The 16400-nt window shown below is 49.9% G+C and overlaps 3 protein-coding genes across 4 annotated transcripts; 2 read left to right on the top strand and 1 right to left on the bottom strand.

Annotated features, from left to right (window-relative positions):
- Positions 1-483: 483 nt before the first annotated feature.
- Positions 484-5956, top strand: LOC130266425 (leucine-rich repeat-containing protein 14-like). 2 transcript variants are annotated; one of them, XM_056515701.1, is made up of 4 exons: positions 484-547; positions 2022-2458; positions 2537-3175; positions 4334-5956. In XM_056515701.1, exons 2-4 carry the CDS (start codon positions 2082-2084, stop codon positions 4905-4907), a joined length of 1590 nt encoding a protein of 529 aa, XP_056371676.1. In that variant the 5' UTR covers positions 484-547; positions 2022-2081; the 3' UTR covers positions 4908-5956. The 2 variants fall into 2 exon arrangements, with proteins under 2 accessions (XP_056371676.1, XP_056371677.1); XM_056515702.1 differs by having other exon boundaries at positions 488-550.
- A 1491-nt stretch (positions 5957-7447) lies between these two features.
- CUNH8orf82 (chromosome unknown C8orf82 homolog) lies at positions 7448-10497 on the top strand. The gene is made up of 3 exons (XM_056515706.1): positions 7448-7707; positions 8431-8479; positions 9878-10497. The coding sequence occupies exons 1-3, from the start codon at positions 7591-7593 to the stop codon at positions 10345-10347; spliced, it is 636 nt and encodes a 211-aa protein (XP_056371681.1). The 5' UTR covers positions 7448-7590; the 3' UTR covers positions 10348-10497.
- A 614-nt stretch (positions 10498-11111) lies between these two features.
- On the bottom strand, positions 11112-15675 carry LOC130266426 (leucine-rich repeat-containing protein 14-like). The gene is made up of 3 exons (XM_056515703.1): positions 14964-15675; positions 13230-13859; positions 11112-11802 (listed from the first exon to the last, which is right to left on the bottom strand). Exons 1-3 carry the CDS (start codon positions 15254-15256, stop codon positions 11238-11240), a joined length of 1488 nt encoding a protein of 495 aa, XP_056371678.1. The 5' UTR covers positions 15257-15675; the 3' UTR covers positions 11112-11237.
- Between the last annotated feature and the right edge of the window lie 725 nt (positions 15676-16400).

The following is a 16400-nucleotide window of genomic DNA, read 5'->3' as shown; positions in this document are numbered from 1 at the left end:
CCAAACTAGCCCCTCCCCCCAATTCCTAGGATTCCCCTCAGGGATTTCCCCCCTCACAAATTCCCGCCGCTGCCCCTCAGGAGCACCTGGCTGGGTTTCCGCCGTCGTTCCCACAGGAATTCCACTTCCCAGCGCTTCAGCAGCACCTTCAGCTCCTGCTGCCGCTCCGTGGCCGCGGGAACCGGGATCGGGAATCGGGATTTGGGATCAGGATCGGGAATCGAGGGAAGCTCGGGGGGGACCCCAGGGCTGCCTCAGAGCGAACCTCCCGCTCCGGCCGCGCGTTAGCCAATAGGAAGGCAGGAATACTACTCGCCGTGATTGACAGCAACAAGAGCCAATAAACACCAAAATACGGCAAAGCTTCCGCCCACACAACCACAACCAATGAGAGGTGAGTGTGAACTTTGACGGACAGTTGTAGAAGCCAATAAAATTGCTGGAACACGCCCCCAGGGTGGATCCCGCTCTCTGATTGGCGAACGCTGCGCACAGACAAGGAGGTGGCGCTTCCGTATGGGCAGGGGCGAGTGGGGGCTGCGGGCAGGTAGTGAGTGGGGGACGCCATGTTTGGGGGGGCGCCGGGGTTGGTTTCGGGGTTCGGGGGGTCCCTGGCGGGGCTCAGAAGATTGGAGGACCCCATGAGAGTTTAGGGGGTCTGGCGGCGCTCCTCGGGTGGGTTTAGGGGGTTGGGGAGGGGTCCCGGAATGGATTGGGAAGGCTGGGAAGGACCCCGTGGTTGGGACAGGCTGGATTGGGGGTCCAGGGGGTCCCTGAGGTGGTTTGGGGGGGATGGGGGCACCCCAGGGGAGGGGGAGTCCTGAGGAAGGGAGGTTTGGGGATTGGGGGTCCTCGGTGTGGTTTAGGGAGATTCCTGGGGTGGGTATTGGGGAGGTCGGGAGGAGTTCCCGAGCTGGTTTAGGGAAATCTGGGGAGTTTCGAATATGGTTTGGAGGTCCCAGGGTGCATTTAGGGGATCCATGAACTGGTTTGGGGTCCCTGGCATGGTTTATGGAATCCCTGAACTGTTTTGGGATCCCTGGACTGGTTTGGGGAGATCTGGGGGATCTCTGGGCTGGTTTAGAGGTTTTAAGTTTTGGAGTGTTCCTGGAGTGATTTAGGGGAGTCCCTGATTTGTTTGTCGGGGGTGGGGGTGGTCCCTGGACTGATTTAGGGGTCTCTGGGCTGGTTTAGGGCTCCCTAGCCTGGTTTGGGGGATCTCTGGACTGGTTTATGGAAGAGTCCCTGGGCTGGTTTTGGGATACCTGGACTGGTTTAGGAGGTCCCTGAACTGTTTTGGGATTCCTGGGCTGATTTGGAGGTCCTTGGGCTGGTTTTGGGGCCCTTGGAGTTGTTTATGTGGTCCGTGGACTTGTTTATGGATACCTTAACTGTTTTGGGATTCCCAGACTGGTTTGGGAGGGATCCCTGAGCTGGTTTGGGGGGTCCCTGGGCTGCTTTGGGGTGTTTAGAGGGACACTTGACTGGTCTGAGGATTGTCCCTGGACTGGTTTGGGGATCGACCCTGGACTGGATTGGGAGGGTCCCAGGGCTGCTTTGGGGACTTTAGAGGGTCCCTGGGCTTGTTTAGGGGGACCCTGGACTGGTCTGGGGATCCCTGAGCTGCTTTTAGGGTCCCTGCGCTGCTTTTAGGGTCCCTGAAGAGATTTAGGGGATCCCTGGATTGGTTTGGGGGTCCCTGGACTGTTTAGGAGATCCCAGGACTGGCTTGGGGGGTTTAGAGGGACCCTGGGCTGGTCTGGGGTGTCCTTGGACTGGTTTGGGGATCGTCCCTGCACTGGTTTAGGGAGGTCCGTGGACTGGCTTAGGGATCTCTGGACTGGTTTGGTCCCTGGGCTGCTTTGGAGGGTTTAGGGGATCCCTGGACTGGCTTAGGGGTTCCTGAACTGGTTTTTGGGGATGCTCCAGGACCCCATTTTTACAGAATCTCCACTCAGGCTTTCCCCCCACCCCCAAACTCCCCCTTTGGCCTCCCTTCCCCCACCCCATTTCTCCCACAGGTTCCCTTTGTGGCCCTGCAGGAAATCCCTGGATTTTGGGAACATTCCCAGAATTCCACCATGGCGCCCTCGCGCAGCCGCTCCTCCACCCGAATCCCGCCGTGCATCCCCAAGCGCCAACTCCCGCCGGGATACTCGGATTCTCTCCTTTTCCTCTGTGCCCGCCGCATCGTAGCCCACCACCCCCTTCCCATTCTTCCTGCACTTCCTGCCCACCTCTACCCCATCCTTTTCCAAGCGGCATTCCTGGATGGAAGACCCCTGGTCCTGCGGGATTTGGTGGCTGCTTGGCCTTTCCCAGTGCTCAACTTCCAGCGGCTTGTGGGGCGCCGGGAGCTGCTCCGGGATCATCCCTGCAAGCTCTGTGTCCAGGCCGTCATCCTGGCCGTGGTGGCGCAGCTCCGGCGGGAACTGGAAGAGCCTGGCTGTGATTCCAGGTGGGTTTTGGCAATTCTGTCATGACCACAACCTCCATTCCTCCAGGCGTTTTAATGGTTTCTTCATATTTTTTCCAGCGGGTGCCGCCTGCGTGTGCTGGATGTGACAGGAGTTCCGGACGATCCAGCCGGCCGTGCTCCGGACGGGATGAGCGTCTGGTCTGGCACCGTGGCTTTGGCCAAGGCATGCGTGGAGGTGTCCAAGCACCAGCGAGAATTCCAGAGGCGCGGATCCAAGCGGCACAAAGGCCGCTCCGGAGCTGCTACAGCCTCAGCCGCTCCGCAGCCTCCGGGTGTGGACGTCCACGCCGACCTGTTCGTCAACGGAACATCCTACGGGATTCTGCGCGACGCGCTCCAGACTGGAGCCACCAGCCCACTCCGCCTCAAGTGCCGCGAATTCCAAGCAGAAAAGCTCTCCCTGGCTGGCATCGTGAGCCTGCTGGAATCTCTGGATCCTTCCTGCGTTCGGAGGGTGGATCTGCGCTTCCGGAATTTGGGATTGACCGGGCTCTCGGTGATCCTGCCACACCTCTCGCGCTTCCCAGAGCTGCGCAGCCTCAAGCTCCAGTACAGCAACGTGGATGTGCGGCGCCCGACGCCGGAATCGGCCATCGGAATCCGCTGCCTGGCTGGGCAGCTGGGAATGCTGCCCAGCCTCCGGGAGCTCAACCTGGGATCCTCCCGGCTCTCCGGAAATCTGCGCCAGATCCTCTGGTGAGTTCCCTACCGAGCGGGGCCTTCCCGCACTCTGGGGTATTCGCAGGGGTTGGGCTCGGGGATCTTGGGGGTCTTTTCCAATCTGAGTGATCCTGTGCTTCCAAGATTTCCTTGTCCCGATGTTCCCATGATTCCATTATTCCAATAATTCATGACTCCATTGTCCCAAAAATCCATGATCCCAGAATTCCATGATTCTAGGATTCTCAAAGGCTGACCTTCAAGATCTTGTAGGTATTTTCCAACCTTAGTGATCCCATGATTCCAGGATTTCATTACCCAATATTCCCATGATCCCATGATTCTGTCATCCCAATAGTTCATGACTCAACAATTCCATTATTCCATAAATTCATCATCCCAAAATTCCACGATTCCAGAATTCCCAAAGTTTGGGTTCAATGATCCATGAGATCTTTTCCAGCCTTAGATCCCAGGTTCCCATGATCCCATTATCCCAATAGTCTAGGACTCCATGATCCCATAATTGCTTAATTTTAGGATTCCCAAAGGTTGAACTTGATGGTCCTGAAGTCTTTTCCAACTTTAATGGCTCCATGAGCCTGTAACTCCATGATCCCATAATTCCATGATTCTCAAACCTTGAACTGGATGTTCTTGGAGATCATTTCCAACCTTAGTGTTTCCATTATTCTGTGGTTCCATTACCCCATCATTCCAAAATCCCAGTATTCTCTGAGGTCAAACTTGATCTTCTTGGAGACCTTTCCCAACCTCAGCTTTTCCATAACTCCATAATCCCATCATTTCAAAATACCAGGTTTGTCAGGGGTGGAACTCGATGAGTCTTGGAGCTCTTTGCCAACTTTAGTCATTCCATCATTCCATGGCTCCATGATGCCATAATTTCAGGATTCTCAAAGCTTCAGCTTCATGGTCTCAGAGATTTTGCCCAACCTCAGTGATTCCATTATTCTGTGATTCCATGACCCCATCATTCCAAAGTCCCACGATTTTCAGGGGTCGAACTCGATGTTCTTGTAGCTCCTTTCCAGCCTCACCTATCCCACAAGCCCACGATTCCACGGATGCAATCCCAGCACTCATTCCCTGTGTTTCCCCCAGGAGTCCTGGCATTCCCATCTCCCACCAATCCTCCCTTGGGCCTCACCTCTCCCTTTTCCCTCCCACCAGCGACCTCCAGGCTCCGTTGGAAAGCTTGGAATTGGCCTTCTGCTCCCTCGCTCCCGCTGACCTCGCCTTCCTCTCCCAAAGCTTCCATGCTCCAGCCCTCAAAAAGTTGGATCTGAGTGGCCACGATTTCTCCCAAGGCCTCCTGGAGCCGCTCCGGCTGCTCCTGGAGGAAACCTCGGCCTCGCTGCTGCACCTGGATCTCATGGAATGCCGCATGGCCGACTCCCACCTGGATGCGCTGCTCCCGACGCTCCGGCGCTGCTCCCGCCTGCGCTTCCTTGGACTCTATGGCAATTCCCTGTCCACAGCCGCACTCAAGGATCTGCTCCAGAAAACCTTGGAGCTGCCAGATCTCCACCTGGTCGTGTATCCCTTCCCAGTGGATTGCTACAAGCCAGAGCCCCCACGCCGAGTACCGGGATCCCGGCGGATTTACGAGGAACCCATGGATGGGGAACGTTTGGCAGCTGCCACCGCGGAGATTTCCCAGCTGCTGGCTAATTCTGGGAGAACCGACCTTGTCTGGACTTACAATCCCTATGGCCACGGAGCCCTGGACTATTTCTCCTTGTGATTTGGGAACAGCTTGAAGGCAGGAAAAACTTGGAGCCTCCATTGCGGAAAAGCGCTGCCGCCTCCTTCCTAAAATCAGTGTATTTTCCGCCTCATCCAGGTGCTTTTTTGCCTCATTCCAGTGGTATTTTTACTTTCGTCTTGGTGCTTTTCTGCCTGTTTTTTTTTCAGTTTTCTGCCTCACTCCAATGTTTTTCTGCCCCATCCCGAGATTTTTCCTTGGTTTCATAGATTTTATGCCACATTTTGACATTTCTCCCCCTCATCCCAATAGTTTTCCCCTCATCCCGATACTTCCCCCCTCATCCCAGTGTTTTTCTGTCTCAGACCAGTATTTTTCCTCCCATTTAATTATTTTTCCCGGTGGTTTTTCAGCCCATCCTGGTACTTTTCTGCTTCATCCAGTATTTTTCCATCCCATTTCATGACTTTTCCAGCTCATCCCAGTGTTTTTTTGGTTAGGATTGGCTTTGCACAGCCAAATTCCAGGAGGCTCCGGGACTGGATTCCATGGGAAGCTGCTGGAAGCTTCTCCCGTGTCCAGCCAATCCTGTCAGGAACAATGGCAATGCCTCTGGAATACGAACTGAGACAGAAGAAATCAGTCGTATCACAGGTGGAATTATGGAGCAGCACTTTGGTAAAGGAACAACTCCGGAGATGATTCCAAGGTGCTGGAGTGGAAATTCCCAAAATTCTGTGCTACATCCAAAGGGAAGCTCATCCTGGAGCTGCATCTTGGGAGGGACCTGCAGATCCATGGAAAAAGGAGCGATTCCTGGCAGGAATCCCACGGAGGAAAAAACCTTTGGAGCAGGATATTCCTGACATATTTACGCCTTGGAAAAGTCCATGAGGAATTGTCTTCCATGGGAATGACACATTGCAGAAATCCATGGAAAACTCTCCTGGGATTGCCCTGGCTCCCAGCGCCGCTGGGGGGATTGAGGGAAAGCTGGGAAAGAGTGAATTGGGGGGAGGGGAAGGTTGGATTTGGGGTCTTGTTATCCTGCTCTGATTCCGTTGGAAATAAACTTATCCTTTCCCAGATCCTGAGTCTCTCATGCCCGGATGGGATTTCCTGAGGGATCTTTCCTAATCTTTATCCCGATCCATGAACCTTCCATGTTTTCCCTCCTAATCCTGGTGGGTTTCCATCTCATTCTGGGCTTTTTGCACTTTTTACTGCTGTTTTTCCTCCTCATTTTCATGGGCTATGCCTCATCCCAGTGTTCTTCCCCCCCATCCCTGTGTTTTTCTACCTCATTTCTCTGTTTTCCACCTCATTTCTGTATTTGTCAAACTCATTTCGGTATTTTCCCTTCATCCCATTATTTTTCCCTTCATTTTGGTGTTTTTTCCTCCTCATATTAATTTTTTTATTTGCCTTATCCCAGTATTTTTATTTTCCCCCACATCCTGGTGGTTTTCCAGCTCATTTTGGTATTTTGAGCCTTATTCCGTTGTTTTCTACCTAATTTTGCTGGTTTGGTCTTATGCCATTATTTTTCCCCTCATTCTGGTGTTTTCCACCCTCGTTTTGGTTGTTTTCCATCTCATTTTGAGGTGTTTTTTTGTCTTGACCCTCTAATCCTACTGGTTTTCCACCTCATTTAGGTATTTTTCCCCTCATCCCATTGTTTTTCCACTTCATTTTTGTGTTTTGGGCCTTATCCCATCAAATTTCTACATAATTTTGGAATTTTTTCCTCTTATCCCTGTGGTTTTCCCTTCCTGCCAGTGTTTTGACATCTCATTTTCTTATATTTTGCCTCATTCTAGTGTTTTTCTGCCAAGTCATGGTGCTTTTCTGCCTCATTTTGCTGGGGTTTTACCTCATTTCAGTCCTTTCCCCCTCATGCTGGTGGTTTTTCACCTCATTTTGTTGTTCTACCACCTCATTCCAGTGATTCTCTGTCTAATTTTGGTATTTTGGGCCTTATTCCGTTGGAGCTTTGCCTTATTTTTGGTGTTTTTCCACCTCATTTCTCTCTTTTCATTCTCATTTTGGTAATTTTCCTATTCTTTTGGTGTTTCCCCCCGCTCCATCTTGGTGTTTTCTCCTTCATTCCGATATTTTGCTGGTTTTCCCCTCATTTAACATTTTTTTCCCCCTCATCCTGGTATTTTTGTCACTCATCCCGTTATTTTTCCACCCCATACCAGGTGTTTCTCTACCTCATCCCGGTGGTTTTTCCTGCATCCCGATATGTTCCCGCCTCATTTTCCAATTTTTTCCCTCGTCCCGCTGCTTCTCCCGGTGACTGTGGGGCCCTGAGGGGAAAATGGCGGGAAACAGAGGGTAAAGGGATCTATAGGGGATCTATGAGGGCACGCAGGGCCACGAGCCGCCCATAGGAGATTTTTAAGGGGCCGCTGAGGATCTGTACAGGTACGAGACCCTATAGGGAAGCTCTGGGGGGTCTATGTGGCGGTCTGGGGGGTTCTATAAGGTCTGGAGATGTATAGGTGCCCCTATAGCGGCGGGACGTTCTCCCGGACCCTCTCCTTCCACTTTCGTTTCCTCTCCGGAACCTTTTCACCGCTGCACCAGCCACGGTGCGCACACATTCCGGTCCCCCTAGTGGGCACTTCCGGCTGGCGCCGGTGGCGCTGCTGTCACTGTCACCTCGGGCGACAGGGAGGTGGCCCGGCCGTGTCGGGGGTCGCCGGTGGCTGTCGCGATGAGGGTGGGGGCGCTGCTGCGGCTCTGCGCGCGCCCGGGGCCCCGGTACCTGCAGGGGCAGCGGCCGGGGCCTAGAACTCGCGAGTATTTTTATTACGTGGATCACCATGGACAGGTGAGGGAGGATCTATAGGGCACTTACAGGGGATTTATAGGGCATTTACAGTGGATTTATTTGGGATCAAAAGGGGAACTACAGGCGATCAAAAGGGGATTTATGAGGGATCTACAGGGGATTTATAGGCGATATATTTGGGATCTATAGGGGATCTACAGGGGATTTATAGGAGATATATTTGGGATCTATAGGGGATCTCCAGGGCATATATAGGGAATTATTTGAGATTAGTAGGGAATCAGTAGGGGATATACAGGGCTTAGATAGGGGTTGAGGGAACTGTGAACGAATCCTGGGGATATCCCGCCTGGATTCTGGGCAGATCCCAGAGAGAATAAAAAAATCCCAGGGAGAAGCTGGGTGGATCCTGGATGGATATCAGATGAATCCCAGTAGGACTGTGGCCAGATCCCAGATTAAACCTGGATTAAACCCAGATTAAATCCAGACAGATCACAAATATAGCCTGGATGGATCCTGCACAGATCCCAGTCCAATTCCAGACAAATCCCACTCAGATTCCAGAGTGATCCCAAAAAAACCTTTCCATGGACTCAGAGCAGATCCCAGAAAAATCCCAAAAAGCAAATCCTGGCTGGATCCCGCTGAAAAGATGGCAGAGGGATTCAAGATGGACCCCAAAACTATCCCAGTGAAAAATCTGGGATATGTCTGGGAAAACTCAAGCGTTTTGAGGCTTTTTCCTGCTTTTTTCTGCAGCTTTTCCTGGATGACTCCAAAGTCAAGAACTTCGTCACCTGCTTCAAAGGTAAGTCCCTAATTAGCATCCTGTTGTTAATTAGGACCTGGTTATTAATTAGGATTGGATTGTTAATTGGGATTTAAGCCTTAATTAGGGTTTAATCTTTAATTTGGGGGGGGGTGTTGGGTCTTGGAAAGGGACAGGAAAGGTGGGAGCCCCTAATTTGCAAATTAATACCTCATTAATACCTTGTTCCTTAATCAATAATCATTCCCTCATTCATTAAATTCCCAAATTATTAAATTCCTTAATTAATTAAAAATGTCTTAATTAATTAAGAAATTCCCTCATTAAATAAGAAATCTGTTTTTAATTTTAAAAATTAATTTTAGGAAGCATTTCTCTTTCCCAATTCCTTTTTTCCCTCATCCCTTTCCCAAATCTCTAAAATTTCTTGAAAATCTTGTTTTTGCTTATGAATCCCTCATTAATGAATCATTCCCTAATTAATGAATCATTCCTTCATTAATTAAATTCCCTAATTATTAAATTCCTTAACTACTTAAGAAATTTGATAAATAATGAAAGCATTATTTAATGAATGAAGAAATCCCTTAATTAATTAAGAAATTCCCTCAATTAATTAAGAAATCTATTTTTAATTAGAAAAATTAATTTTAGGAAGCATTTCTTCATCCCAGTTCCTCTTTTCCTTTATACCTTTCCCTAATCCCTAAAATTCCTGGAAAACTGCTAATTTGCATATTAATCTCATTGATGAATCATTCCCTAATTAATTATTAATTCCCTGATTCAATTAACTCCTTAATTATTAAATTCCCTAATTAATTAAGGAATTCTTTAAATAATGAAAAAAATCCTTATTTAATGAATTCCTTAATTAATTACAAAATTCCTTCATTAATTGAGAAATCTTTTTTTAATTAGAAAAAGGAAGCATTTCCTCTTCCCAATTCCTCTTTTCCTTCATCCATTTCCAAAATCCCTAAAATTCCTGGAAAATCCCTGATTTGCAAATAAATCATTCAATAATGTATTATTCCCTAATAATTATTCCTTCCTAAATTAAATCCTTAATTATTAAATTCTTTAAATAATTTAAAAGTTCCTTAATTAATGAAAAAGTTCCTTAATTAATGAAGAAATTCCATCATTAATTAATAATTAATTAATTAAGAAACTAATTTTATTAATGAAAATTAATTTTAAGTTGCATTTCCTCTTTCTAGTTCCTCTTTTCCCTAATCTCTTTCCCAAATCCTTAAAATTCCTGGGAAAAATCCTAAAAAACTCCACGACAACTCCAAAAACCACCAGAAAAACACTAGGAAATATCTGGGAATAAAAAAAAAAAAAAAAATCGGGAAAAGCCTCTTTAATCAACCATCCCAGAATTCCCCGAATTCCAAGAGCATTAATCCATTAATTTCTCCATCCCAACAGACGTTGGATTCCTCTCTTTCTTCTTCAAGCACCTGGAGCGGAACCGGAGCGGGCGCTACCAGGCGGAATTCCCGTTCCTTTCCCGCTGCGGCCGGGAACGGAATTTCCTGCGCTGTGCTGACGTTCCTGTGGTTTTCACCCAAATCCTGCCCGGATCCGACGGGAATTCCCTCCTTTCCTACTGTGGAGGCGGCTCCAAGCTGACGGTGCCATTCCAGCCGGGAATGCTGGCGGTATTCCCAGAAAATGGGCGGCTTTATCACCCGGCTCCGGAAAGAGCCGGAGGAGTTGGGTTGGTGCGTTCGGCGCTGGCATCCGAGTGGAGCTCGGAATTCCAGTTTGAGGAAGGGCCGGAAAAGCCGCCGACGCATTTTTTGTGGGAAGGGAGGAAGTATCGGCTCTCCGGGGAATTGTTGGGAATTCTGCGGGCAGAAAAATCAGGATTGGAGGTTGAGTCTGTCAGTTCTTGAAAAGGAATTTTGTCTTATCCAAAATTGGAATCCCCAGTTATTCCCCCAGGAATGGGAGATTCCCAACCTATTCCCAAAGAATTGGAGCACCCCAAAATTCCAGGCAGCCGAACTCCGCGGTTTTCTGGTAAAAATCCTCCCAAAAAAAGACTGGAAGTTGCTCTGTCAATTCCTTGTTGCAAGGATTCGGGATCAAGGATTTGGGATGAAGGATTTGGGGATATGGAATGAAGGATCTGGGGAATTTGGATGAAGGATTTAGGGAACTGGGAAGAAGGATTTAAGAATTTGGGATCAAGGATTTGGGGATTTGGAAATTTTGGATCAAGAATTTGGGGATTTGGAACCAAGGATTTGGGAATTTGGGAGGGATTTGCATGAAATTTCAGCAGTGGTGTCTTATTAATCAATAATTATTAATAATTAACTAACAATAATTAATATCCCATGGGAATTAAGGGAATTCTGGGGGTTTTTCCCACTGGATGTGGCAATAAAAATTCTGGGCAAAGAGCGGGACATGAAGGAAAAACATTGGGATCAGGGTGGGAAAGACACCAAAATGGGGTGGAAAAATTCCAGGATGAGGGGGAAAATATAAAAATAAGGTGGAAAAACATTGGGATGAGGCAGGAAAACACCAAAATGAGGAAGAAAAATACTGGGATCAGGGGGAAAATATTGGGATGGGGTAAAAACACCCTGAAATAAGACATAAAACAGCAGGATGAGACAGAAAAATAACAAAACCAGGCAGAAAACCATTGAAATAAAGAGAAAATTCCACTGGAATGAGGTGGCAAAGCACTGGGATGAGGCTGAAAACTCCCGGATTTCGGGAAGGAGATGGTGATGCTTTTCTATGATGGAGGCTCCAAGCTTTTCTCAAATCACAAGGAGAAGTAGTCCAGGTCTCTGTGGCCATAGGGGTTGTAAGTCCAGATAAGGTTGGTTCTCCTGGAATTCTCCAAGATTTGGTTAAATTCCGCCTTGGCCACCGCCAAAAGTTCCTCATCCATGACCTCTTCAAAATTCCAACCGGATTCTGCTGGTGGCTCCGGTTTGCAGCAATCCATTGGGTAAGGATAGACAACCAGGTGGAGATCTGGCAGTTCCAAGGTTTTCTGGAGCAGATCCTTGAGCGCGGCCATGGACAGGCGATTGCCGTAGAGTCCCAGGAAGCGCAGGCAGGAGCAGCGCCGGAGCGTCGGGAGCAGCGCGTCCAGGTGGGAGTCGGCCATGCGGCATTCCATGAGATCCAGGTGCAGCAGCGAGGCTGAGGTTTCCTCCAGGAGCAGCCGGAGCGGCTCCAGGAGGCCTTGGGAGATGTTGTGGCCACTTAGATCCAACTTTTTGAGGGCCGGAGCGTGGAAGCTTTGGGAGAGGAAGGCAAGGTCGGCAGGAACGAGGGAACAGAAGGCCAATTCCAAGCTTTCTAACGGAGCCCTGAGGTCACTGGCAGGAGGGAAAAGGTAGAGGTGAGGGCCAAGGGAGGATTGGTGGGAGCAGGAAATGTTTGGATTCCTGGGGGAAAGGCAGGGAATGAGAGCTGTGATTGCATCTGTAGAGTCGGAGGATTGTGGGATGGGTAAGGTTGGGAAAGAGGTCCAAGACAATCGAGTTTGACTCCTGAAAATCCTGAGATTTTTTAATTATGAGATCATGGAGTTATGAAATTACTCACGTTGGGAAAGGTCTCCAAGAACATCAAGTTTGACCTCTGAAAATCATGGGAATTTGGAATGATGAGATCATGGAGTTATGGAATGGCTAAGGTTGAGAAAAGTCTCTGACACCATCAAGTTCAAGGTTTGAGAATCATAGAATTATGGGGTCAAGGAATCATGGAATTGTGGAATCAAATTGGGGAATTATGGAATGGCTGGAATGGCTGAAGTTGGGAAAAGTCTCCAAGAACATCAAGTTCAAGGTTTGAGACCCATGGAATTATGGCATCAAGGCGTCATGGAATTGTGGAATCAAAATGTGGAATTATGGAATGGCTGAAGTTGGGAAACAACTCCAAGAACATCAAGTTCGCTACCTGAAAATCCTGGGATTTTGGAATTATGGGGTCAAGGAGTTATGGAATGGCTGAGGTTGGGAAAGGTCTCTGATATCATCAAGTTCAAGGTTTGAGAATCGTGGAATTATGGGAACATGGAGCTCGGGAATTGTGGAATTGTGGAGTTACAGTGTCTTGGGATGACAGAGTGATTGAATTATGGGATCGTGGGATATTGGGATCAGGGAGTGATGGAGTTATGGGATCATGGAGTTACGGCATCATGGAGCCATTGAAGTTGGAAAAGGCCTCAATATCATGAAGGCCAAATTCTAGGAATTCTGGCATCATAGAATTATGGGATCATGGAATTAGAAAATCACACAGTTATGGATCATGGAATCATGAAGTCACGGTCTATTGGGATAATGGGATCATGGGAACCCAGGATCATTAAGATTGGAAAAGACCTCCAAGAATGTCAGGTTCAGCCTTTGGGAATTCTGGAATCGTGGAATTATGGGATCACGGAATTATGGGATGACAGAATAATTGAGTCTCATGAGCTATTGGGAAACCAGAATCACAGGATATTGGGAACACTGGGATAATGAATTCTTGGAATCAATGGATCATTCGGGCTGGAAAAGACCATCAAGACCCAGTGAGCCCCAACTCAGGCTCATGGAATCAGGAATCATAGAATTTTGGGATCATGAATTGGGAAAATGGAATAATGGGATCATGGGAATATTGACATAAGGAAATCCTGGAATCATGGGATCACTGAGATTGGAAAAGACCCACAAGATCCCCAAGCCCAACCCTTGGGAATAACCCTGGAGAACAGGAAGGCCCCACTCAGTGGGGAACTCACCCAAGGATCTGTCGTAGATTTCCTGAGAGCCTGGAGGATCCCAGGTTGAGCTCCCGGAGGCTGGGCAACATTCCCAGCTGCCCAGCCAGGCAGCGGATCCCGACGGCTGTTTCCGGAGTCAGGCGCCGCACGTCCACGTTGCTGTACTGGAGCTTGAGGCTGCACAGCTCTGGGAAGCGCGAGAGGTGCGGCAGGATCACTGAAAGCCCATTCAATCCCAAATTATTGAAGCGCAGATCCACCCTCCGCAGACAGGAAGGATCCAGAGATTCCAACAAAGTCACGATCCCAGATGCCGAGAGTTCTTCCGCTTGGAATTCCCGGCACTTGAGGCGCAGTGGGCCAGCGGCTCTGGTCTGGAGCGCGTCACGCAGGATCCCATAGGACGTTCCGTTGACGAACAGGTCAGCATGGATGGCAATGCCCAGGGCCCGCGGAGTGGCTGTGGCCCTGTCATCTCCAGAGAGGCCTTTGTGCCGCTTGGATCCACGCCGCTGGAATTCCCGCTGGTGCTTGGACACCTCCATGCAAGCTTTGGCCAAAGCCACAGTGCCAGACCAGACGCTCATCCTGTCCGGAACGTGGCCGGATGTGGAATCCGGGAGTCCAGTCATGTCCAGCACACGCAGGCTGAAGACACAGGAATAATTCACAGAAACACTGCGTTGGAAGAGACATTCAAGATCACCTAGTCCAACCCATTCCCTAACACCTCAACTAGACCATGGTACCAAGTGCCACATCTAGTCTTTTTTAAACACTTCCGGGATGGTGACTCCACCACTACACTGGGCAGACCATTCCAGTACTTGATCACTCTGTCCATGAAAAACTTCTTCCTAATTTCCAACCTAATTTTCCCTTAGCACAGCTTGAGGCTTGTCCTTTGCTTCTGTCAGCTGCTGCCTGGAGAAAGAGACCAACCCCACCTGACCACAGCCACCTTTCAGGGAGCTGTAGAGAGTGATAAGGTCACCCCTAAGTCTCCTTTTCTCCAGGCTCAACAACCCCAGCTCCCTCAGCCGTTCCTCACAGGGTTTGTGTTCCAAGCCCCTCACCAGCCTCGTTGCCTCCTCTGGACGCGCTCGAGCGTCTCAACATCCTTCCTAAACTGACAGCCCAGAACTGGACACAGCACTCAGTGTGGCTTCACCAGTGCTGAGTCCAGGGCAAGAATGACCTCCCTGCTCCTGCTGGCCACACCATTCCTGATCCAGGCCAGGGGCCATTGGCCTTCTTGGCCACCAGGGCACACTGCTGGCTCATGTCCAGCTGCTGTCCATCAGTGCCCCCAGGTCCCTTTCTGCCTGTAACATTGCAGGGGTTTATTGTGGCCAAAATGCAGGACTCAGCACTTGGGCATATTCAACTTCATCCCACTGGACTCTGCCCATCCATCCAACCGTTCCAGGCCTCTCTGCAGAGCCCTTCTTACTTCCACCAGATCGACACATGCTCCCAGCTCAGTGTCTATTTACTAATGAAAGACTCAATACCCCCATCCATGTCATCAATAAAAATATTGAACAGAACTGGCCCAAGCACAGACCATTCGGGACACCACTGGTGACTGATCCACAGCTGGACGCAGCACCGTTCACTACCACTCTCTGGGCCTGGACATCCAGGCAGTTCTTAACCCAGCAATAACAAACCATCAGGAAAACCCACAAGAATGGATGGAGGAATTGGAGGGATGGAGGTTGTAGCCATGCTGGAATTCCCAAAACCCACCTGGAATGGCAGCCGGGCTCTTCCAGTTCCCGCCGGAGCTGCGCCACCACGGCCAGGATGACGGCCTGGACACAGAGCTTGCAGGGATGATCCCGGAGCAGCTCCCGGTGCCCCACGAGCCGCTGCAAGTTCAGCACCGGGAAAGGCCAAGTGGCCACCAAATCCCGCAGGACCAGGGGTCTTCCATCCAGGAATGCCGCTTGGAAAAGGACGGGATAGAGATCGGCAGGAAGGGCGGGAAGAGGGCGCTGGGCGACGACGCGGCGGGCACAGAGGAAAAGGAGAGAATCCATGGATTCTGGGGGGTTGTGGGAATTAGGTGAAATTGGGAGGACTCCCAGGATGAGGAGGAAGTGGAGGAGAATTCCAGGGAATACCCAAATCCAAAGATATCCCGAATAATAGGGAAGGTGTGGGAGAAGGTGAGGGCGGTTTTGTGAGGGTACCCCCAGCGCAGCTCCCTAAAAGGGTCACCCGGCGTACCCGCATCCCACCCAGGCCATCCCAAAATCTCTCAAGGATCGCAAACCTCTCCGTAAATTTCGAAATTCCCACCGGGATCCGCAAATCATCCCAAAGTCCCCTCAGGGATCCCCAAAAGAGGTGCCGCCCTCCCCAGCATGGCGACCCCCACTCATCGCCCGCCCGGAGCCCCAACTCGCCCGCAGCCCGAACGGAAGCTCCACTTCCGTGTCTGCGCATTGCAGCAGCCAATCAGCGAGCGAGACCCACCCAGGGGGCGGGTTCTTTACTTGTACTTGGCCTACGCAGCTGTCTGTCATTGTTTTATATAACTCTCATTAGTTTCAGACAAGGTGGGGGAGTTGATTTAGGAGGGTCCTGAGACTTTTTAGGTGTCTTTGGAGAGGTTTTTGGGGTACTGGGGTTGTCTCTTGGTTGCTTTTGGATTGCTGGGGGGGGTTCTTTCGAGTGGTTTTAAGGGGTTTGGAAATAGGGGGGATTTGGTTTAGGGGAGTCCTGGGTTTTCTTGGGGTGTTTTGGGGTCATTTTGGGGTCTGAGGAGCTCCTTCAGTTCCTTAGGGAGTCCCCGGAATGGGACAGATTTGTTTTAGGGGAGGTCCTGGGGATTTCTGGCATGACTTTGAAGTGGTTGTGGGGCTCCTACAGTTGGCTTTGGGATTTCCAGTGTGGTTTAGAGGATCCCTGCAATGAGGGAGTTTGGTCCAGGGGGTCCTGAGCCTTTTGGGGTGTCCTTGGGCTTGTTTTTTGTCTTTGACCTGGGTTTGGGATGCCCTGGAATGGGGCAAGATTGGTTTAGGGGGGTTCTGAGCATTTTTGGGGTGTCCCTGGAATGGGAGAGGTCATTTTTGGGGCTTCCTGAAGTATTCTAGGGGGTCTGCGAGAGTCTTTGGGATTGTTAGGCAATCCCTGGAGTGAGTGGCATTGGTGGGTACTAGGATTTTTGGGGTGTTCTTG

This window comes from Oenanthe melanoleuca, unplaced genomic scaffold, assembly GCF_029582105.1.
Source record: "Oenanthe melanoleuca isolate GR-GAL-2019-014 unplaced genomic scaffold, OMel1.0 S041, whole genome shotgun sequence".
Classification (NCBI taxonomy): Eukaryota; Metazoa; Chordata; class Aves; order Passeriformes; family Muscicapidae; genus Oenanthe; species Oenanthe melanoleuca.
Note: the sequence above shows the minus strand (reverse complement) of the source record. Positions and strands in the feature narration are given on the sequence as shown.